The following is a 26,048-nucleotide window of genomic DNA, read 5'->3' as shown; positions in this document are numbered from 1 at the left end:
AAATGGCAACAGAGTATATTTTCAATCAAATAATTATATGGTATAATTTATAACATAGAAGTCTTGTCATACAGACATACTTTTGAGTACTTACTACTAAATCACTAAACCTATATAAGACAAATGGGGGAATTTGGGTGTGAAGTGAGATGAGAAGAAAATTCAATGGATGTAGCAGTGAATATCTGGATTTGTTGTTATTCTTTAGCTCTAAGATGGCTTTGAACAAGCAAATCTGTGATGAAGGCATTCAAGCCATGACTATCTATTTTTTAATTTATTTAGGAATACAGTACTCTGGATTACATTATCTACAGTAAGCTTTAAGACTGTAGGAAGTATTTTAGTGTAGATTTGGCTGCTAGGTCTAGAATGAACCACCATGTTGTGATTCCCTCATTGATTTTAAGAATGTTTAAGATGCAGAAATGGAAATGAAGATGCTATTGATTGTGACAGAGGTATCACAGAAACTGACGAAAATGTCCAAAGTAGTGAGGTTAAATTCTTGTGCAGCATTGAGATTATTAATGAAAAATGTAAGTGGGAAGTGATGGTGCTGGGTATGAGAGCTGAGCAGGTATCAAAGATGTTTTGTAAGTTTGACAGGTTATCATTGTAAGGATGAAAGTAATAGGGATTTAACACCGATGCTAGTGCTGCCAGTGGCATGTAAAAAGCACCATTTGAGCATGGTCGATGCCAATGCTCCCTGAATGGCTCCCATGCTGGTGGCACGTAAAAAGTACCAATACGCTCTTGGAGTCACTGGTGTTATGAAGGGTATCCAGCTATAGAAACCTTGCCAAATCAAATTGGAGCCTGGTGCAACCTCCTGGCTTGCCAGTCCTCTGTTAAACCATCCAAGCGCATGCCAGTATGGAAAGGAGACGTTAAATGACGATGATGATGATCATGATGATGATGAAGGAAGAGAAGTTCGAAAGAAGAATAGATGAAAAACTGATGGTGTGATTAGTGTTTGTGATGTTGGGGGATGGACAGGAAACAAAAGCTGATATAAGATTTTTTAGAGGTTTTGAGAGAATTTGAATTAAAACAACTATAAGTGGATATAATAGGGTGAGTAAGATTGTTAGGTTTGTAAATTTGGAAGATGGAATAGAAGGTGGAGGTTTTGGAATAAAATTAGCAGCAGTAGGAGAAAGTAATGGGAAAAATGATGGAATAACAATAGTAAAAATAATTTTGTATTGGGAAAAGTAAGTTCTTTAGGTATTTTTCTAGAGTGCATTGAAGAACTTAAGCTGTTCTTCTAGAAGTTTAACAACTCCAAGTTGTAGTGGCTAAGAAAGGTATTCATCTAGTAGCTGATGTTTTTGAAAGACAAGTTAAATATGGAATGGAGTGTTGCCCAGTTGCCATCATATGCAAGTCATAATCACATCTTTTGTCCAAAATGGGTCGATATGATTGGTGTCCCTAATTTTAATAAGTACTGGAATGGATTCTCTGGTGCCTTCAGAAGGAGTTGAAATCAGCAATGCAAGCTATGACCACTGATCTAGTTTACAGAACAACCAATGGTTAAAGCCATGAGTTGTTCTTGCTTTACAGTACAAGAGTCTTTGTCATGGACACACTATGATGACTTTGATAGAATATAAACTGCATACATTTATATGTTGTATAATGGTTGAGTGGATGTCTTTTTCTCCATTGTTCCACATATCAGTATGTGAAAGCACATACCCTTGTGATTTAGGTATTAATTTCATGCTCATTTGGTCATAGGTACAATTTTTGAACTGGGTTGCATGTCGTGTCCTTGAGCAAAGCACTTCATTTCACATTGCTCCCGTTCACTCAGCAGAAAAGAGAGCCAGTGGCAACTGGAAGTTAACTCTGCAATGAACTACCATCCACTACTCTCAATTCCTTAAATACCTCAAAAGCCTGGATACACTCTAGCCTCGTGAACCTGTTGGTTATCTTATAGAATGACTTTAATTTCTGAAACTGCCATGTTTACATATCAAATAAAATAATTAAATATTTTGGTCATTTTATGCATGTGCAGTGTTATAAAAACATTGCTTAAGGAAATGGATAGTATATATAAATAATTAAAAGATTTTTCTCCAATTGTGCATGTTATATTTGAATCATTCTTATGTCATTTTAAAAGTATTATAATATACATAGCTGTTTAGCTTACTTTCTGCAGGTTTCTAGTTGTAAAGTTTACTTTCTTATGACAAGAATGTACATGACTACATCAAAGTCAGAACTCAACGTAGATAAGTCACAAAATTTTCTTGCAGTCATAATCTTCTCAAAATTAATGTAGGCTTATGTACATGTCTTTTATTCATCTTAAACATATCAATATAAATTACAGTATCATATATAATAGGTGGATGCTGCTAAGTGAGACATTTTCTATTTGTATATTTTTACAACAGGCATAGTCTATAAACAAGTGATATAATTAACTAAAAAAATGAGGGTATTATTAGTTATTTAAATAATTGCATCAAAAGAGATTCTATTCCAAAATTGTAGCCATGAAGTTATAAATAAATATTGCACCATATAACACTATAGTTTGTTTTTCATAATGTGCATTTCTGAAAGTAGATTTAATAATTCTTTATTTTTATTTTGTATTTACTTATTTTGATAAAGAATGAGATATTTTATTGATTCCTTAAAATTTTCCCCTGTTTATTTAAAATTTACCCCAATTTATTATTATGTATATGCAGATATACACACAGAGAATAATTAACACTTTTATTTAGTACAAATGTTACATTACAACAGATCAACCTTGTTTACTATTCCCTAATAACTAAATCCACCCAGTTTAACATCAGAATTATGTATAAATATATTAAAGTAATATGGAAAGCATAGATTCAATTAAATATATGCCTTGTTAGAAAAATTAATGGCTGTCTTGTAATTATTCTAACTGCTCTGGAAATATGTCTTCCTCTGACTGCTATTCCCAGTAATGGTGGAAATTACAGCTAGATTTTTATATTCTTTTATCTAGATAGTCAATTGCTATTCACCAAAACTGTCACAAAATAAGAAAAGACAAAATAGTGAAATTTACCTTCATTGTTTAATCCATCATTTCCATAGTATGTAAGTAGTGACATGTATCTCGATGTTGTGTTCCGGTGTAACTGCTACTGTAGTTGTGCACTTAGCTATATGTTAATGAACTGCAGTTGTGAGTCAGATGATAAGAAGTAGAACCTTTGGATAGAAGTTTGGGTTGTATGCATGCAAATGCATTTATAATAAATGTGTTAGAGCCAGTTCTTTTCAATATTGCTTGGTTTATAAGTTAAGAAATTTAAACATTAATGTTTTTCAGTATCAACTTCTACGAAATATCTTGAAACTAATATAACATAATTGAGTTTTGAACTATTTAAATTTAATTTTATTATTCAAATTTTAGCTTATCATTTTGTTGAGAAATTGTTTTATTTTCTGGTATTTTTTGTGCTTTTATAACTGTTGCATTATCAAATGAATTTAGTAAAATGTTTTAAAAATAAACATAATTTAAAAATTGCAAATTTAAAAATATGTTTTTGACAAAAGTTTAAGAATTTTACAATATATTATGCTAATGTTGCTTTGTTCTCGGTTAATTTATTTAGAAACATACATTCATACATAAGTAATTAAATGAAACTTTGCTAGTTTGAATGAACTGAACTATTTGTTCTTTGAATTTTTGAGGGGCTGAGTATTCCACCAACACATGTCCCTTTAGCATAACCTTTAAGAAAAACCATGGTGTGTCATGGAGTGATAAGACTAGATCTTTAAATTATAAGTATAAGCCATCTGATAGTGTTCTGCATAATTTTTGCCAACTAAATCTTTCTCTCAAGACTTGGGTTGATGCAAGGCTAAGGTAAAAGGTACCTACCCAAGATGCAACACTGTACCTAAGACCTTATGATAGTGAAGGGATCTTCTTGACCATTCAGCCATAAAGAACACATGCAGTGTTCTCATGTTGGCAAATATATTGGCCACAAATAAATTTCTATTTTACTGTAAATGGTATTTAATATGAATCCTTATAATCAATTCTAGCAGGGGCATAAAACTTTAATCATATGACAAAAGTTAAATACTGATATTAGGTAACATAAACTTAGCTCTTAGTTATTATAGCTTTTAGTTAATATAAATTTTAATGATAAAAATGCATATAAATATGGAAGATTTACATTATTGTATGTTATTTATGTTATTATCAAATCTGTGCAACTTGCACTAAAGCTAGCAATGATTTTTCTTCTGTTCATTTGAATGATAAATCTTTGCTAGAAAGAATCTACGAATGGATGTGAATGTGTGTGTGTGTACGTACATGTATGTGCATATCAATATATATGTATGTATATATCAATATATATATGTATGTATATGCAAATATGTATGTGTGTGTGTGTATATATATATATATATATATATATATATATATATATATATATATATATATATAACTGTTATATGTAACAAAAGTTTTATCAAATTAAAATAGCCATCTATGTATCATACATGGATAATATATCATTTTAAATACATTATTGAAGGACAATTTATTGCATTATTTTGTCAGAAATAACATCTCTTTGTCATTGATAAGGCCCAACTAGGTCACAATGCATTAGATGTTCTCTGTAGCCACTGCTAAGATGACTTTCATCTCCCTCCAATATATATTGTGTTTTTAAACACAGCATGTCTATAAGAAATATCTCTTGGCAAATACTGCTGCAAATTGCTTTTCAATAATGTATTTGTATTATGTATGTATGTATGTATGTATGTATGTATGTATATATGTTTGTATGTATGTATGTATGTATGTGTGTGTGTGTGTATGTGCATGTGTATATATATATATATATATATATATACACACACACACACATATATATAATATGCTTAAAAATGTATTATTACTTTATGCAAGTCATTAAATTATTAGATAATAGTTCAGCAATTGTGAATTAACATGTTATACAGGCTCTAAATACGTTTCTTGTTCCTGTGTGCACTTTGGTGTTGGTGGTATGTTTGGTCGATAGTTGCTGTATTCTGAAAATACATAAACATGGTTTATAATTTGATGTGAAATAGATTTATGAGCATTTTTCTTTATAAAAAGTACTAATATTGCAATACTATACTTTTAGAAAATAAAATAATTTATTTTTCAGTGTTACTGCTAACTAAAGTTTAGTTTGTTACGGAAAAAATATATAATTTTACATTATAGGCATATCACTGGAGAACATTAAGGCAGCTTTTGGAATAAATGATAATAAGGTAAATGATAAAAATATGCCTTGTATAAAGTGAATAATATAAGGTGGATGTTTGATGGTTAGGATAAAAAAGTTATGAATTTGGTGCAAATAAAGTGTCACTGTTAATAATCCAATTCTATTAGGGAGAGAATAGCTTTTGGGCTTTAAAATGCATACATAGATAGTGCTAACATGCACTCACGCACATGTAATAATGCAAACATTTTTGTGTTAGTCAGAAGAGGTGGGGCATATCTATGAACTTTGAAGCACCTCTCAGACTGATGAGATAAATGCAAATTATGTCCGACCTGAATGTCTTCAGATCAATATCTGTAGGAAAAATGAGCTTGGAACAGGGAATCCAATGACCTTGTCTGAAAGCTTACAATATTGTAAATTTGATAAAGGTACCTGTGTGCTAGGTAGTTGATGTTTATTTTATTGACCTCAAATAGATGAAAGGTGACTTGAACCCTAATGGAATTCAAACTCAGAAAAAAGAAGGTTGAGATTAAGTACTGTAAAGCATTTGGCACAAACTCAATGCTTAAATAAACAATAAAAAAACTTTGGTAAAAGAAAAACAAAAGGAAAGATTGATCCCTTTTATTTATTTTTTGGTAACTTTAGTACAAAAAGAAAATATTGAAACATGATAAATCATCACAGCTTGATTTGATTGATGAAGTTGTTTAAGGTCTGCATTATTAAGGTGTACTGCTATCAGGAGAAGTGAAAATGAAATAATTAAAATTATTTCATGAGAAGTAGGATTATAAGTGTGATTACAATGGATAACCTTAATATTCAAACAGTAGTATGAGGTATTCATTGGCACAGTGTATTGTAAAATATTTGTTTACTCAATAAGCTTCTGATTACCATTGACATCCAAAACAAGTTTATAATTTAAATGAGACTCCTTTATATTAGTACAATACTACAAAATTGAAGAGAGGCTACAAAAGATGAAAAATTATCAGGTATGATAAATAAATACTATTTTTAAGAATGACTGCAATATGGTGAGTAGAGAAATCAAATCTGGCTGATCCTTTTTTCATCATGATTGTTTAATACAGCTGGTTAACTTGTTTTGAACTTGTTTAAAGAAGAAACTAAAGACTGGTAGTGACTAGAAAACTGAATGTTCATAATGAGACTCTTTGTAAAGAATATTTATGCTAATTGTCTCTTAACTGAGCATTTTAAATTCAACTCCTAAATAATGGTTAATTAAGCAACTTAAAGAAAATATTTCTTCCTGTTCATGAAACAACCATTAGATTGGTTAACTCTGGCTGGCTCATACTGAAATTTGTGAAAGAATATAATGAAGGGAATATCACTACTGGCTGAGCAGTAAGAAGTTCGCTTTCCAGTCATGTGTTTCCAAGTTCAACCCCACTGTGTAACACTGTGGGCAAGTAACTTCTATTATATCCTCATATCTTTAGGCCAACCATAGCCTTGTGTGTGGATTTGGTAGACAGAAACAGAAAGAAGCCTGCCATTTAAATGTGTGTGTGTGTGTGTGTGTGTGTGTGTGTGTGTGTGTGTGTGTGTGTGTGTATGTGTTTGTCCCCTCACCACTGCCTGACAACCACTGTTGGTGTGTTTATGTCCTTGTAACTTAGCAGTTTGATGCAAAAGGGACAAGCTTAAAACAATATAAATTCGGGGGTCCTTTTGTTTGACTAAAATTCTTCAAGGCAGTGCTCCAGTTGAAACGAATGAAAAGAAAAAAAAACATAACTACCAAAAAAAATGGATTGTGTCTAAGGTTTAATTTATGAGCTTGCACCTTATTGGTATAAATTAATTGGGAATGACTTTACAAGATTTAGCATTTCAAATCAAAGGTGGACTGATACTGTACTGAAGATAGATTAAAATAACATCAGATAGGTTTTGGTTGGAATTTGTCTACTGCATATCATAAAAAAATAGCAAATGTTTATAAGCAGACAAGAAGAGAGACAGAGAAAAGTGATGAAAATATGGAAGTAGTAACTGAAAGTATGTCTTCAGTAAAGTTTTATTGTTTCTGTCTGGATCAGCTCTGATTGAGCAGAGCTATGATGAAAGGCATCCCAGCCATGCCTATCCCATAGTGTAGTGAAACATAGTGAACCTAAGACTACATTATCAAACACATCTTTCTGTTTTTTAAGTTGGAGAGATATGAGAGATATTTGGATGCAATTTCTTTGTGGGCTGACTAACTGCATAGTTTTAATATAACGCCATATTATATAGAAAGATTGATAATATTTTTCTTAATAAGTAGTAGTCTTATATATTTGAGTTGGTTGTAGTTAAATAACTAAGATACATCCTTCTCTGAATATAGTTGCAGAAATAGCCAAGGTTAAATTTTCTTCATGGCTACATAGTCTAAGTTCAACTCTATTGCACTGTACTTTGGGAAAGTATTTACTAATTTAGTCTTGGGTCAACTAATACATTGTGAGTAGAATTTGGTTGACAAAAAGTGTGTAGTAGCCTGTCATATGTATCTGTATCTAGTGGTGCAAAACAGACTGAGATGCATCCCTTTATATTAACAGGTTAAAGTAACTATTTGATAATTAGAGACAGGCAAGTATCAGACTGAAGGAACTATCAATGTTGATACTATAAACTAAGACTCTTGAAGGTAGTGTCCCAACAAGACCACAGTTCAGTGACCAGAACCAATAAAAGAGAGAAAGAAAAAATATTACATTAGTTTCATCTAACAATATTTTAAAATATTTTGAATATCCTTATTTATTTTTAACAAGACACTATCCCTGCAAGCCCTGGAATAATGTAATAATAATAATGATCCTTTTAGAGTCAAGCATTTAAAAAAAAAATTTAATTTAGGGGAACTAATTAAAACCATTTTGAACTTATGAAATTTCCTATTCTTATAAGCTATATAGGGTTAAGATCCATATTAAGAAAGTGGTGTGAAAAAATATCTTTCATGGAGTAAAGTTGAAATCTTATTTATCACAAGAAGATTATATGTTAAGGTGAGAGATCAGAATATATGTTATAAAGGTTCAATTTCCAATTTAAAATATGTGCTAATTAATAGCCCTAGATGACCATGGTAGAAGTTAAAATACTATATTTTGATAATTTTAACTACTTTTTAAAAAATTTAAAAGTGCGAGTAGAGCAGTGTACACACGATACCCTAAGGTCTAATCTATTATTGATTAGATTAGGATTATTTCTAAGTTTAAAAATTTCATATATTTCCATAGAACATAATTCACATCCATATCTACTATTTCTATAAGGTTGAGCTTTTCTTATAATTTCCCATTTAAGGCTAAAATTAATACCATAAGGCATTAATAAGGCAAATAGTATGACATTAAAAGATAATGGTATTAATTTTAGCCTTAAATGGGAAATTTCTGCTTTTGGCAAAATCATATTTGGGGAAATTTCTGCTTGTTTGGCATAATCACATTTGGCGAAATTTCTGCTAGAAATAGCAGCTAAATCACCGTTTTTGGCAAAATCATATTTGGAGAAATTTCTGCTAGAAATAGCAGCTAAATGACCGTTTTTGGCAAAATCATATTTGGAGAAATTTCTGCTTTTGGCAAAATCATATTTGGCGAAATTTCTGCTAGAAATAGCAGCTAAATGACCGTTTTTGGCAAAATCATATTTGGAGAAATTTCTGCTTTTGGCAAAATCATATTTGGCGAAATTTCTGCTAGAAATAGCAGCTAAATGACCGTTTTTGGCAAAATCATATTTGGTGAAATTTCTGCTTTTGACAAAATCATATTTGGCGAAATTTCTGCTAGAAATAGCAGCTAAATCACCGTTTTTGGCAAAATATTTGGGGAAATTTCTGCTTTTGGCAAAATCATATTTGGCGAAATTTCTGCTAGAAATTGCAGCTAAATCACCGTTTTTGGCAAAATCATATTTGGCGAAATTTCTGCTAGAAATAGCAGCTAAATCACCGTTTTTGGCAAAATCATATTTGGAGAAATTTCTGCTAGAAATAGCAGCTAAATCACCGTTTTTGGCAAAATCATATTTGGAGAAATTTCTGCTTTTGGCAAAATCATATTTGGGGAAATTTCTGCTAGAAATAGCAGCTAAATCACCGTTTTTGGCAAAATATTTGGGGAAATTTCTGCTTTTGGCAAAATCATATTTGGCGAAATTTCTGCTAGAAATAGCAGCTAAATGACCGTTTTTGGCAAAATCATATTTGGCGAAATTTCTGCTAGAAATAGCAGCTAAATCAACGTTTTTGGCAAAATCATATTTGGAGAAATTTCTGCTTTTGTCAAAATCATATTTGGCGAAATTTCTGCTAGAAATTGCAGCTAACTCACCGTTTTTGGCAAAATATTTGGAGAAATTTCTGCTTTTGACAAAATCATATTTGGGGAAATTTCTGCTTGTTTGGCAAAATCATATTTGGCGAAATTTCTGCTAGAAATAGCAGCTAAATCACCGTTTTTGGCAAAATCATATTTGGAGAAATTTCTGCTTGTTTGGCAAAATCATATTTGGCGAAATTTCTGCTAGAAATAGCAGCTAAATCACCGTTTTTGGCAAAATCATATTTGGAGAAATTTCTGCTAGAAATAGCAGCTAAATCACCGTTTTTGGCAAAATCATATTTGGAGAAATTTCTGCTTTTGGCAAAATCATATTTGGCGAAATTTCGGCTAGAAATAGCAGCTAAATCACCGTTTTTGGCAAAATATTTGGCGAAATTTCTGCTTTTGGCAAAATCATATTTGGCGAAATTTCTGCTAGAAATAGCAGCTAAATGACCATTTTTGGCAAAATCATATTTGGCGAAATTTCTGCTAGAAATAGCAGCTAAATGACCATTTTTGGCAAAATCATATTTGGCGAAATTTCTGCTTTTGTCAAAATCATATTTGGCGAAATTTCTGCTAGAAATAGCAGCTAAATCACCGTTTTTGGCAAAATATTTGGAGAAATTTCTGCTTTTGACAATATCATATTTGGGGAAATTTCTGCTCGAAATAGCAGTTAAATGACCGTTTTTGGCAAAATATTTGGGGAAATTTCTGCTTTTGGCAAAATCATATTTGGCGAAATTTCTGCTAGAAATAGCAGCTAAATCACCGTTTATGGCAAAATCATAATTGGAGAAATTCCTGCCTTTGACAAAATCATATTTGGTGAAATTTCTGCTAGAAATAGAAGCTAAATCACCGTTTTTGGCAAAATTGGTGAAATTTCTGCTTTTGGCAAAATCATGTTTTAGCTTTTTCTGCAGGTGTTCTTAGCTTTTTCTGCAGGTGTTCTTAGCTTTTTTCTGCAGGTGTTCTTAACTTTTTTCTGCAGGTGTTCTTAACTTTTTTCTGCAGGTGTTCTTAGCTTTTTCTGCAGGTGTTCTTAGCTTTTTCTGCAGGTGTTCTTAGCTTTTTCTGCAGGTGTTCTTAGCTTTTTCTGCAGGAAGTTAAAAAAATTTTTGGCCTAAGACACTACATGGACCCTAAAAGAACTTTGCTCCTGAAAAATGGACCTCATGGAGCTGAAAAATGTGGGAGTTAAGGCCTCTATTGGTGATGGGTGTATTAATGTCAACCAGAGAAGTTTAATTGTTGGGAATCTTTTTCACTTGTGTGTAATATGTATTGTTTGAATTTCTTTGAAATAGGAAATATATGTATGTTCACTGGGTTTGTAAAAGAGAGCAAAGCTACAGGAAAGCAAAAGACGAATGATGACGATAATTAGCCAGCTACCGTAGCCTAGTCGTTACTACTCCCCAATGTAGGATTCCTCACCATACAGGTGACAGGCACAGCTTTAAGATGCATTATGGATCTATAGCAATTGGAAGGGCATGACCCAATTGAAACAACAATGTGTGACGTTTGGAGTAAAGGGAAATGAAAGTGTCACCTCTGGAGTTTGCAAATGACCACTCTACCCATAGGTAACTGGGCAGAAACTATTTACAATCAATATATGTCTTAGAACAACCAGTCACTCATCTGGGAAGGCCTTGAAATCAATGTTACCAACTGGGGACTATATGTGTCGTAGTGATAATAAAAAGACTCAAAGGAGGTCTGCAACGAAATAATTTTACTCAACACTTTGCAAGTGAATCAGTGGAGGCAAAGATGAGTCTCATTTACTTGACAATTTATGCACCACATTGCAGAAATCACAATGTAAGTATATCTGAAAGTATAGTCTTACACTGTTGTACCGTTGAATTACAAATAATGCTCATCTGTTATGTTCGGGTGACCCTATAGCTACCAATGGTATAACTGTATTCGTCTTTGCTTCAGAAAAATGACTAAATTGTGGGTGTGAAGTCCCCATGAAGGGGTCTTTGTAACTTCTAAGAAGAAAATTTTTTAGAAATATTACTTTATTTGTGTGTAATATGTATGGTTAAAATTTCATCAACATCAAAAATATATGAATTTTCATGGGGGTTATGGCCATTATGCATAGAATATAATTTCCAAATTTCTTAAAGATCCATTCAATACTTTTGACGTAGTTTTGAATAAGAAAACAAATGACTAATGTGTGTGTTTGTGTGCATATATGTGTGTGTGTATGGGTGTATATATGTATAGATATCTGTATGCATTTATATATGTGTACATATTAGATGTACACCTATATATATACATCTACACATATGTATACATATACATGTATGCATATAGATCTATATCTATATATATATCTATACATATACGTATACATATACGTATACATATACATGTATATGTATACATATACATGTATATGTATACATATACATCTCTCGCTCGCTCGCTCTCTCTCTCTCTCTCTCTCTCTCTCTCTCTCTCTCTATATATATATATATATATATATATATATATATATACACACACACACACACACACACACACACACACCATTAAAGTGAAAGTATCTGTCATTACAGTATCGAAATGTGATTGTTTCAGTTAGTGGAATAGTTTCATTTTTAAAGTGAAAGTATTTGACATGAGTGTTTTTGTTTCACTTTTGACACGTAATACTTAAATAGTGGAGGAGATATCATGTTGCCGTGGGCTCGAACTCTGCAAGAAGTTAAAAAATGTTTTTGACTAAAACACAACTGGAACCCTAAGTAAGGCATGTGTAAAATTTGAATGAAATTGGTTGCGTAGTTCTCGAGTTTTAGGGATTCACACACACACACACACACACACACACACACACACACACACACACACACACACACACACACACACACACACAGTTAGACAGACAGACACACATTCTCATTTTTATATATATAGATTACCTGATGTTCCAGAAGTTTGATGTGTAATATCTCCTTCACTCCATCCTCTGTTTCGTTCTTTTTGAGAAGGTAGTGTGTTATTCAAATTGTTTGATGTCATAAGGCTGTCACCATAACATTTTTGTTCAGCTAAACTATCTGCCACGTCCTTATTGTAATGCTATCAGAAAAGATAAATGGAAAATATATTTTCAGCATGAGAGTCAGTATTAAATACAGTTAAAATCAAATTTGTGGTAGGATAGGAGGAGAATGATGTTGCTTTTACTTTTTAAACAATAAATTTGATTATGGTTTCAACAAACGTTGAATCATCAGTTATTTATACAAAAGAAAATATAGAATAATTGTTTAATATTATCCCAATAGTAATTCACTTTTATTTAACATGGTAACTTTTGTCTCATCATGCTTGAATGCATTGAAAATAGTCAGCTAAAATACTAAATGAAAAATGAGAATGGCTATTTTAACAGCAATACACTCATTACTATTCTATAATTTTTGAGTTGAGGAATTGTGTACATAATTTACAATGGATGGTTAGGTGCCCTAATCTTGTTGTTATCACAACATTTTGGCTGATGTACTCTCCAGCCTTTATCAGGTGTTCTGGTGAAATTTTGAACCCAACCCTTTATTTGACTAATGGGGTACACTGTTCTCATTCCTAAGGTATGTTACTGATGTTATTTTTCTATTGATATTATTATTCAAGTCCCTGACTGGGATTGAACTTAGAATCCAAGTGTTAGTAGCCTGCACTCTTATCCACTATGCTATATGCCTGTAGGGACTTGAAAAATTATATCAACAGAAAAATAACATCAGCAACATACCTTAGGAATGAGAACAGTGTACCCCATTAGTCAAATAAAGGGTTGGGTTCAAAATTCCACCAGAACACCTGATGAAAGCTGGAGAGTACATCAGCCGAAATGATAACAACAAGCAAGACGAGGACACCTATTCATCCATTGTAAATAATGCATCAGTACACTCATTGTAATATTACAGTGTCAATATATGAAACTATGAAAGTCATTTCACACCAGCAAGACATCAGAGTCAGAATAAGTAGTGAGTTTAAAGTAAATTTCAAAATTTGAAGTTAGTGTTTTACATGAGAACATAGAATATGTTCTTATGGATGACATTCTTCTGAATGAAGAAGTGCATCTACTGTTTGTAGTGCAATTCTTTATTTCTCTAGTGAAAGGATTCAACTGTGGCAATTTAAACCATCAAACTATACAAAATTCACCAGCAATTCTCATCTACTCTTATTAGTTTTACTGTTAAATAAACTGAGCAGATGTGCTTCAGTGCCAACATAAGAGCACTGAGCAATACCAATGATGGGATATAAATATCCACTTTACCTATTCATTTGAAGTACTTTTATGAACATCATATTGAGCCACAAAGAAGAGACTAATTATCATTAAGACCAAGAGATATGAAAATTACTACACAAAATGTAACTTATTTTATTTATGAAGAGAAGTTAAGTCCCAGGTATTTTTTCTATATTTCTGAAGTGTTGAAGTTTGATCGGTTGATATTTCTTATAACATGAAGGAGTACACTTTTCTCCATGGCTAGTAGTTACAATTTTGTATGGCTTTTAATCACTGGTGTCCCAGGTGAGCCATTTAACCCATTACCAAATCAGGTTTTACTGACTGTTCAGACTTATCATCTTATATTTCTCAGTTTTCTAGTTGAACTCTACCTATACTTTGCCTTTAGAATTTGCTACTCTTCCAAACATCTTCAACTTGGCACTAATTATAACATGCCTTTAATTCCAGATAATTTATATGGTTTCTAATTTGGGCACAAGGCAAGCTATTTCTGAGGAAAGGTAGTAGTTAATTGATACTAACGACCTCAACACTTGACTGGTACTTTATTATATCAATCCCAAAAGGGTGAAAAGAATAATTAACCTAACTGCAAAACACTTTTGAAACTCTAACAATTCTGCCAGTTTGTCACCTTCCCAGATGCCTTTCTATAAAGCACAATTTGGTTTTATATTTTCCTGGTCATAATAATTTTTTTATATGCTTGTAAGGATTAGATGGCAGACATCTTTCCAGATGGCAAGCCTTCTTTTACAAGTAATGTACATTATACCATATCCTTGCATATCAAACCCCTGCCAGAAGTTTTGTTTATGGAGGATACAATGTCACCTCAACATGGTGTCAATACAAAGACACACAGATACAAACATGTGTGCACACAACACACACACACACACACACTTACCAGGTTTCCATATAGTTTACATGAAGTAAATTTCACTCACAAGGCATTAGTTAGCAATAAGCTGTAAAATAAAATACTTGCTCAAGGTAGCATGCAGTGTATCAAATATAAAATAATGATAATCAAATTTTGAAATTGTATTGAATTGTATTCATTGTAGCAGTTGTACAAAGTTCTGTTACTAAGAGAGGCTTCTAAATGTAAGTGGCAATTTATTTCCAGCTCAAAGAAAGGAGAAATTACATAAAATTTTTATCATTCAGTCAATTGTTAATTTAGCAAAAATTATACAGTTATTTATAAATAAAATATATTTACTTACATAAAGATATCTACAGAAAAAGTACTTTTTGTAGGATATATATGATTACTTAGAGATTGATTATCTTAATGATTACTTATATACTTATCATTGCTTATATATTGAAATACTTACCTGTGGAACTGGTGGCAGTTTTCTGGGTGTTGTTGAGAATTTCCATTCATTGGCTGGTTGTTCCATCTCTGGGTAATAGGAAGTTTTGGGGTTTATTGACTGAAGATTTCTGTTAAATATGTCTTCTGCATTTCTAGTTATTGCAACAGGATTATTAGTCTGATACAATATTTGCCTCATTTCAGTCCTTGAAAGAAATTTTGGATTATTTTTTGTTGTTTGTGAATTATTAATGTGATTAATACATCTGAAAACACATAGTGTTATTGACACTACAATAGCCACAGATAGTATTACAGCTGCTGCTACAATGATAATTATCCAAGTCATATTCAGGTTGTTACCAGACTGGAATGGGACAGCAGTCAACATTGGAGATGTATCATTACTAACAAACAGTGTTAGTATGATAGCAGTTGTTGCTGATTGAACTGGAGTACCACCATCTTTCACTATAAACTGCAGCTCATATGTTCCTGCATCATTTTGGTAAACTGTGCGAGAGAAAGATAAGACACCAGTGTGTGAGTTCACTGTAAACAGGTTTTTATCATTGGATCTCAGTATTCCATATGTGAGGAAAGCATTGTTTCCAGTGTCTTTGTCAGATGCTTTCAGAATTGTGATGTCCTTCTTACTGTGTGGATGGTAGTGGACATCTAGATTGTAAGGGTCATTTTTAGGAAAGATAAAATATGGAGCATTATCATTTTTATCCAGAATCTCTATAAGAATGTTAGCAGTGTTATTCAGAGAAGGCATTCCATTGTCTTTCACTAAAACTTGTAAATTATAAATGTCTTTCACTTCTCGATCTATTGGTTGTGATGTAGAAATAAATCCATATTTTGTCAGTTGAAAAGGAATGTTATCATTTTTGTTATCATTGATGATAGAATATGTAAGTTGGCCTCCATCTCCAAGATCAGGGTCTGTAGCATTGATGAAGCCAATAGGGAAGTCAACTTTCTGGTTTTCATAGGTGAGGAATTGGAATGTCTCTTTGGTAAAATGTGGTTCTACATCATTGACATCAGTCACTTTGACAGAGAACTGCTTCTTAGTCTTTAATGGAGGTGATCCCATGTCATGACATTCAATAGAGACAACATAATTATCTATAGCTTCTCTGTCAAGAGGTTCTTTGACCAATATTTTATATTCTTTAGAACCCATATTAGAAAGCTGGAACATTTTATGGTGAATATTACATTTAATTTGACCATTAGGTCCACTATCAGTGTCAGTGACCATAACATAAGCTATAAAACTCCCAATTTTACTTGCTTCTGAAACAGAAGTAGAGCTCTCTGTTAAAGGTGATACAAAATCTATGTTTATATTTGGAGGATTATTTTGATTGTTAATGATATTAATAATTAACATGACTGTAGAGCTTAAAGATGGTTTTCCTTTATCTTTTGCTTCAAGATATAATTTATATTTTTGTTGCTTATCTTTGTAAAAATTCTCATTTAGGAAGATCTCTCCATTTGACAAAAGTTTGAAATTTTTTCTAGTGTAAGAACTTGTCCTTTGACTATAGTTATATGTAATATCTCCATTTTTACCTGAATCTAAGTCTGTAGCTGACAAGATAAAAACAGGAGAAGATATGTGATGTGTATCACTGATGGAAATATTGAATGATTTTTGTGAGAATTTAGGCCTGTGATCATTTATATCCATGACAACTATTTGTATATTCAGAATACTTTCTTTTGGTGGAGAACCTCCATCTTTGGCTACCAGCTGTAATATGTAATTGTCTTTTACTTCTCTGTCTAACATTCCTTTCAGAGTAATTTTAAGTACAGGAAGATCATCAAAGTCTTTGAAAATGGATAGTGAGAACTTCTTACTTTTATCTTTTAGTCTGTATGTAATGTTAGAATTAAGAAAACTAATGTCTTTATCCACAGCATTTAATATTGTTTGTGTTGATCCTTTTGCCTCAGTTTCACGAAACTCTAATTTTATTTGATCCTCTGGGAATTCTGGTTGATGATCATTGATGTCCTCTATAATTATTTTTATTTTTATTACCTTTACAAATGTTTCTTCTTTTCTAACTGCTACTTTAACTGTTCTGGAACATTCCTTGTTGTATGCACACATTGATTCGGCATCTAGCGTTTGAGTAGTGTAGAGTTTTCCAGTTCTTGTAACATTGAATAAATGAGAGCCACTTGACACTTTCCTCTGTAGTTGTGTAAATGTAATGAGAGTTTGTTGTTGACCTTTGAGAGAATGTGATAAGTTAGAGTGTGCAGCAATATCTCCTATATAGGTGTGAGGACTCTCCTCTTCATTGACATGGTAAATTATGTCTATAGTTTCAACAGATGATAAGATGTATACAAGACATAAGAGAAGGATATTCCTTGTCATTGCTGCAATCTTCATTACTTTTCAAAGGGATTAATATCTACAAATAAGAAATACTCACTTTTGAATCGTACAAAATAATCATAAATAATATAATGATAGAGATAAAAATGTGATTGCATCCTTTTAATTCTCACATTTCAAGACATAGTTTATAGATGTTAGAAATTTTTTAAAAATCTACTCTGTTTTTTGCATAACAGTATAGTTAGATAAACAATTGTGGAGATAATCTTTCCCACATGCACTCTGGTAAAAATGTTTAATGTAGATTTGAACTTTTAAAGGCCAGTGGTTTGAGGAGGAAACCCCCCCCCCCAAAAAAAAATAGAAGATTTACAAGTTAAATTTATAAGAAATAAGGAATGGCCACTGTGCTTTCTATAAGATTTGGGGTATGAGCTAGAAGAAAATAATTGTGATAAGAAAATATAGGTGATAGAAATAATTATGAATGTATGTGTAATACAATTTCAGCAAAGTAGAAAATATTTAATGAATGAACATTCTTGTATATCATGATATATTTAATGTATATAATATTAGCTTAAAATATGTTAATTTTGTTGTAAAATAGTAATATTGTTGTTATAACTCCTAAATGTATCAGGTAAAAAGGACCAACATGCTACTATTGTTTTAAGACTACTTGTTTTATCATTAGGTAGAATTGCAAATGCCACCTTGATGTTCATATCGTTGTATAAATTTACAGTAGAACTTTTGGTACTTGAAGTTACAGTAATTCTGCCACTTCTATCTATTCTAACCACCAATGTTAACAAGCATTCTTAATTCCTGAGTTATCTGCTACAAATAAGCAAATGAAGTTATTTTCCTAGGTATGATTCTTCATATCTTTTACACAACTGAATCCCACAACTCCCAAAAGTTTTTCACACATTTGCACTGATGATGAACACATACAATCTACCAACTCCAGTCTTATTCAGAATCTAACAAAGTCTCACCGAACTCTATATTTTCTGCATTAACAACCCTCTTCCTTTCACTTTTAATTACATGCAATCCAACTTAAATGATAATGCATTTTTCTCCTCAGTAATCTGTAACATCCAGATGTCATCTGCAACTAATTTAAATACTTCTCAACAACAAATGGACTCCATTTATTTGGCTGTAAAATCCTAACTTACTCTTTGTGATGTAACGTTCACTATGTGGTAAAATCATCCTTCAGTTAGTGATGGCCAAGGTAGTATGCTTTGCTGGAATACTTGCTGTACATGCTTTAGCAAAACTATTTGCGATTGTCTGTCTGAAAATCTTTAGTAGTATGGGGATATGTAGATTAGCATGCCTTAAAAGATGGTGTTTGTCATCTGCTTAACTTCCTTAGATTAGAGCTGAAACATAGTTGCTGCCATGGATTGTCTATGAAGGTTGTACCAACTGTCTGATTTGTATGACCAAAAAGAACATTAAAAAAAAAAGGTTGTTGTGGGATTTCCATTTTGAAATGGACTGAATCAGCAGCAATGAGTATATGGCTGTAGCAATAATAGTAATATGTGATTTGCTAATATATTATAGCAATAAGAAACAAAATACTAACATATTTACTACACAAATGAAATTCATGTTAAGATGCCTAACTGGAAGAGATACTGTCTGATTAAAATAGTGGGACTATGATTTACAATTTTATGAAATGTATTAGAGAACATTAAAAGACTAAATGCAAATTTTGTCATATATCCCAATAGAATAATAAGATATGTCTATAAGATATTTGAATGAATTGCCATAAATTACAAATTTTGTATATAGTCAGCTCATTTCCATTCTCATATACATACACGAGCTATTTCATTGTATTAGAATAAATTAAAACTTCCAGAATTGCGATTGTTACACGTTGAAAATCGAATTATTGAAATATTTTCCCATTTTGTGAGCGAGCCTGTTACTATCTTCCACTCATACGAAGAGTCATTGCTTAAAATAGGTTATGCTAAGAGTTATTTCCCTGGAAATCTTGCTCAAACCATTCAAAGTAATATTAAATCAGTGAAGTGTTCTTAAATGTCTTACAACAACAAATAGTGGAGATATTTTAATTCTATTTTAAAATATTTCTCTCATTTTCAAGTTTCCAAAAGCAATTTAAGTATATGCTGTGATTTTCAAATATATATTGTATAGTTTCTCTAGTCTAGAGACAATGGCTATTTATTTTTTTATAAATAAATGACACAATTAGTTATCAATTAATAACTCCTCCCTATTATATATGTGTGTGTTTATGTATATATATATATATATATATATATATATATATATATATGCATAAACACACACACTCATACTGACATGTTAAGAAGCCTACTTTCAAAACCGGTATAAGTGCATATTTGGTAGATTTCATGATGATCATTAAAACACAATCTGTAAGCTGCTGGCTTCATGCTTGTGAAATTTTTTCAGTTAAACTGGGATAGAAGCCACATAGACAGTAGGCGAATCTTAGTCTTCCAATGAAAATCAGATATATTCAAGTTGTTGTTTCCTCAGTTACTCAAAAGTCATTCCGATTCATACATCTGGTTTTCAAAGTAAGCTCTTCATTATACATTGCTAAACATATTCAGCAATTTCAGTTATCCAGTGGCTTCATAATTTTTTATAAACAGTTTGTCATTACAAGTGTCAGAGAAGTTAAAGACTTAATGCAATGACCAGAGAAGTATTTAGGCCTAGAATCTAAAAATAAAAGTTGTTTGCTGATACAATACTCTTGATACACACAGTTTTTAATATACTTATTTTGTAAAACTGAAATTTTATTAAAGTGAAGCAGATGATGAAAATGCATGTACAAGTCACATTTTCTTGTAAGACTTTTGTATAATAATGCAGATTAGAATCTATGTGTTTTCATTCATGATATATATTCTTTTATTCTTTTACTTGTTTTAGTCATTTGACTGCAGCCATGCTGGAGCACCACCTTGAAGGGTTTTAGTCAAACAAATTAATCCCAAAGCTTATGTTTTAAGCCTAGTACTTATTCTAATGGTGTCTTTTGCTGAACTACTAAGTTTATGAGGACATAAATATCCCATCACCAGTTGCCAAACAGTGTAAATACAGAGACAGAGACAAACACACACACACACACATACACATGGCAGGCTTCTTTCAGTTTCCGCCTACCAAATACACTCTCAGGCTTTGGTTGGCCTGAGGCTATAGTAGAAGATACTTGCCCAAGGTGCCATACAGTAGGACTGAACCTGGAACTATGTGATTGGAAAGCAAGCTTCTCACCACACAGCCATGTCTGCATCTATAATATATATATATATATAAGAGTCAAGTTAGAAATAATGGTCATCACATATAATTCCTTTATTGGAGCAAATGTGACTTGCAGCTGTTTCAATTGAAGTAAATTGAATGACATAAAAAGATTAACGCTACTTTTGTCAGAGTCGAATTTGTTCCAGTAACGGAATTATATGTAATGACCATTATTTTTTAACTTGTTTCTTATATATCACTCTGTAAAAACCAATTTATTTGAAGCCCATCCATGGATTTATAATACAGAATTGTGATGAATAATATCTTGGAATCCTACCAAAAGATTACTTGGAGTTCTTCACTAATCTAACTTATTTTGTTAGCCAAGGGTATCAACAAAGATCTTATGAAGTATATTGCTTGGATTGATAAACCCTCACTATTTGTTCTCTATATATGCATATATATACATACACACACACACACACACACACACACACACATATATATATATATATATATATATATATATATATATATATATATATATATATATATATATATATATATATATACACACACACACACACAAATTTAAGGATCTCCAATATATAGATGCATATAAATATAACTTTATGTTTATGTATTTATATAAATGTTTGAATCAAAATTAATATTTTATAAATAAGATGGATATATATTTTATTGTTTTGATAACTTATAATTAGTATTTTAAAAATGGATATATAAAACAAATAGAATGATGAAATATAAAATGGAAGTGCTGTTCATTCTCTTAAATTTTAATAAGAAAAATATTTTGTGTTAAAATCATTATAGTCCTCAGTCGAAAACAAAATTCTGTATATGAATGTTGATTTATTAAAGTATACACAGGTGTGTGTGTGTGTGTGTGTAGGCAATGAAATATTTCATTGATTTCCATAAATTGCTTAATATTTATTGAGAAATTTATCATAGGATTAAAAGTATTATTCCAGTTTATTTCTAGTACAAACACTAAAGTACAGACATGCACATGCACTCATATATATATATATATATATATACACACACATTTATATAAAATAAAGAAGCTATTATTCAAAATAAATTTTATATTACAAGAGATTAGATCTTGTTTGACATTTTTTAAATAATTAATTCTACCCAGTTTCTTTACATCAACATTGTATAAGTGTTATTGCAATATATGAAACATCATATATTCACGTAAATTTGTCTTGTTTGATTGTAATTATTTTCACTGCTATGGAAATATGTCTTCCCTCTGACTGCTGGTCCTAGTAATAGTGAAAATGATTGCTATATCTTTTTATCCTTATTTTCGTTTAGAATATCATTTGTCTTCTAATAAAATGACATTGAATAGAAATAGATCAAATAGAAGATCTTACCTTCATTGTTTAATCCATTGTTCCCATGACATGAAACTACAGTCATGCATCTTGTAGTGTTCCAGAGTAACTATTCTAGTAGTAGCACAATAACAGTTGTATGTTGATGAACTGCTGTTGTGAGTCAGATGATAGGAAGTAGAACTCTTAGATGAGAATTGTGGTTTTATGTGTTTAAGCATATCCATAGCTGTGTGTTTTCTTTGTTTGTATGAGTATATTCCTCCACATTGCGTGTAAGAAAGTAAAATTTAATATTGAAAATGTGTCACTTCTGATAAGAAAACCTATTGAGCAGGAAATGTTATGAAATTAAAATCATATAACGAATTTATATTATTCATTCTTAATACTTTGTTGAGGGTGGTGGCAATGGCTTTGAAGAATTATTAGTATGTTCGATAAAATGCCTTGCAGCATTTACTTACAGTTTTTTTTCTTTTTAAGTTCAAATCCTACCAAAGTTGATTTCTCTTTCATCATGCATATACCTGTCAAGTCTAGGGTTGATTTAATCATCTATATCCCTCCCACCAAATTTGAAACTGTGTGTCTATGTTAGGAATCACTATTTTACTATTAAAAATAGTTTATTTTCATCATCAAAAATCTTTATAAGAATTTCTGAAATGAAATAATAATTTCAAATCTTAAATAATTTTGTTTAAGTTTTAGTTGTTGCAAAAAAAAAAAAATACTTGGTTATATGGCATTGCAATGTTACAGAGAAAGGGAGAGGAGAAGAGGGAGAGATTAGTGGGGTGGTGAAAAGTGAGAAGGATTTTTAATGCTACTGCATGTGTAATTAGTCCTTTCTCTTTTGATGTCATTACTGTTTGAGACCAGTGGTAATTCTCTCTAAATATAGCTGCATAAAATTTGAGGATTTGGCTAGAGAAAGAGAAATGAGCTTTAGTGATATTTTTTAAGAAAGATGGTTATAACTAGAAAGTGAAACTAGGTTATGATGTATTTTGTTCCTTAAAGACATCTCTGTTTGATTGCTTGTAGAAAATATAAATTCTTAAAATGAAAATGGTAATCAGTGTGAAAGATATACTAATATTTGTTTTTATCAATGCTGCAAAGGCTTCAATAAAACTAACATCTGTTTTATGACTTCTACGTAAATTTCCGAAAGCTATACAAATATCATAATAAATATATATCTAATAATTATGAATACATTCAAATATTTTCAATGAAATACTAAATTATTTGTTCGTTTGTTCTATGTGTTCTGAGAAGGAAATATTATTTATTGTTATGAGTGTAAAGTAAATACAATGTACATCATACAGGCTCTAAATAGGTTTCTTGTTCTTGTTTACATTTTGGTGTTGGAGGTATATTTGGGTGATAGTTGCTGTATTCTGTAAAATATATAAATATTAAAGTGATATTAGACAATGTAAGCATCAATTTGAAAGAGGAAATAAAGAAATTGATCCACTGATAGGATTTGTTTGTAATGAACTTGGAAATATGTTTATTTTCTGATTGGATTTGTTTAATAGTTTTGTAAAGATTTGTATGCTTTATAATAATTTCACAGTATGTTATTTGTTACAAAACAATAACAAAAAAACTATTGTATTTATAGTAATAAAGTATTTTTTTATCATTCAATTCAGTTTAAAGTTTCTTTTTAAATATTTTCATAAGAATATTTTGAATTATTTTTATAATTACCTGATATACCAGATACTTGATGTGTAATGTCGCCATCACTCCACCCATGGTTCTGTTCCTTATGTGAGGGGAGAGTGTCATTCAAGTTGTTTGCTGTGATAATACTATCATTATAACATTTTTGTTCAGCTTGGTCCTCTACCATATCTTTATTATAATTCTGACAAAAAAAAAAAAGATAAATGGTAAACATTTTCTAACATAATGTTTTCATTGATGACTACATGCAGTTGAAATATTAAGCGTATTACTAAAGAGAAAAAAAACAGTATTACTTTTATCAAAATATATTTATCAAATATAACAGATTTCATTATAGCTGAAATGTAAATAGGAAATGTAAATAGGGATTTAAAATAGGTGAAGTGCAGTTGGAATACTCAAAAAAGAGGGTAGGATGAAACAACAATGTGATTTAAATGAAAGTTATCATTTTCAATTAGGAAGATTTTGTTGATTATATGAAAATATTTTTGTTTGTTAAATTTGTTTCCTAACAAAGCAAATTTGTGTGTCACCACAGCTATGAGAGTTATTAGTTGCAAGGTACACTTGGGACTTGTTGAGTAAAAGGTTAAGGTTAAGATAATGCTTGTATCATAAAATATAGTCAATTTATTGATGTTGTTTAGGCAAAATATAAAATTTTCATGAAAGGTAACAATTGACAGTGAGTTTTAAGATGTGCACTGAAAAGATTACTTTAAGTTGGGACCTTGTTGATCAGTGTTATATAGTTCTTTCAAATAACTAATTTTTATATTTTGGGTATATTAGATATCATCACACTACCTATTGAAGGAAACACATAAGATATTTCATAAATGGAAAATGTATATTGAAGAAGAGCTACCGATATTAAGAGCTAAGATATTGGATTTAAATGATGTGATAATTATGTTTATCTTAAGAGAATAAAGAGGAACCACAGGGGTATGTAACTTAGTGGTTAGAGTGTTGGGCTCACTATTGTTAGGATATGGTTTTGATTCTTGGATCAGGCAGTGCATTGTGTCTTTCAGCAAGTCCTGTTACTTTCTTTTAATCAATCTTGTCAGTTTAAACTAAAACATTATACTAAAATGCATTCTGACTTCTTCACTAGTTCTGCATTCAAGTAAATATGGTCAGAAAAATACACAAATGTGCTTCATTTTCTTTTTTAAAGCTCTGGAAAGTGTCATTGAATGGAGCAGCCAGCATATAAATTGCTGCACAAACCATTTACAAGAAAATATAAACTTATATCTCCAGATATCTAGCAGATCAAAACTCTTGTGATATAAATAGTTAGTATTTTGTGAGAGTGACTTCTAAAATCTATCCCTGAAAGTAAATCCCCTACTTTGAGTTCTAAGACTTACTGTCATAATCCATTTTAAGTTTCACATTCTAAAATATATTGCAAAATATATGACAAGGACTGATTTATTATTTTTACTTAGACAGTAAGACTCACATAAATTATTCTGGCTCAGATTGCCGTTCTCCTGTCTAGAATTCATGTTGCCTTCTAAGATTGGCATCTTGACTGCATTACTAGGAATGTTATTTATTTAATGAATTAATTACCCTTCATAAGTGATCCATGGAACCTAAATCAGTATGCTAATAGGCTGTCATTATATCTTTTTTGTTACTAGACACTGTGGTATTGAACATTTATGGGAGATGTCTGCTTATGTGCTCATATACTAGTTGCAATAACTTTTCTGCTCTCAAAATAAAATGGTGCTTGCTTTACAGGAAATCAATGAAACATTGCATTAGGTAAGTCAGTTTAGAATCTGAGTGGATGCTCTATCCTATGTAAACCATCGAAAGAAATTGAATGATCATAATCATGTTAAATAAAGCAGCCTCATTTGCCCATTCCAAGAAATTTAACTAAAAATCATTAAGAGTATTTATTCATCTCAATCAAAAAAATTTACAAT

General features: G+C 31.1%; 2 protein-coding genes across 2 annotated transcripts in view; both read right to left on the bottom strand.

The window, feature by feature from the left end:
* The window catches only part of LOC128249425 (protocadherin Fat 4-like), a 65,014-nt gene extending 60,777 nt beyond the window's left edge, over positions 1 to 4,237 (bottom strand). The window contains exon 1 of the mRNA XM_089363306.1: positions 3,086 to 4,237. The gene's annotated coding sequence lies outside the window, so the exon portion shown is untranslated. The remainder of the gene's footprint in view (positions 1 to 3,085) is intronic.
* Positions 4,238 to 4,890: 653 nt separating this feature from the next.
* The window catches only part of LOC128249404 (protocadherin Fat 4-like), a 35,022-nt gene continuing 13,864 nt past the window's right edge, over positions 4,891 to 26,048 (bottom strand). The window contains exons 5-9 of the mRNA XM_089363305.1: positions 24,112 to 24,271; positions 23,719 to 23,792; positions 15,347 to 17,746; positions 12,634 to 12,793; positions 4,891 to 5,103 (exon numbers count right to left, since the gene is read on the bottom strand). Of these exons, the coding sequence (XP_089219431.1) occupies positions 5,024 to 5,103; positions 12,634 to 12,793; positions 15,347 to 17,746; positions 23,719 to 23,792; positions 24,112 to 24,271 (2,874 nt within the window). The 3' untranslated portion in view covers positions 4,891 to 5,023. The remainder of the gene's footprint in view (positions 5,104 to 12,633; positions 12,794 to 15,346; positions 17,747 to 23,718; positions 23,793 to 24,111; positions 24,272 to 26,048) is intronic.

This window comes from Octopus bimaculoides, chromosome 14, assembly GCF_046866305.1.
Source record: "Octopus bimaculoides isolate indiv1 chromosome 14, ASM4686630v1, whole genome shotgun sequence".
In the NCBI taxonomy this organism is placed as follows: Eukaryota; Metazoa; Mollusca; class Cephalopoda; order Octopoda; family Octopodidae; genus Octopus; species Octopus bimaculoides.
Note: the sequence above shows the minus strand (reverse complement) of the source record. Positions and strands in the feature narration are given on the sequence as shown.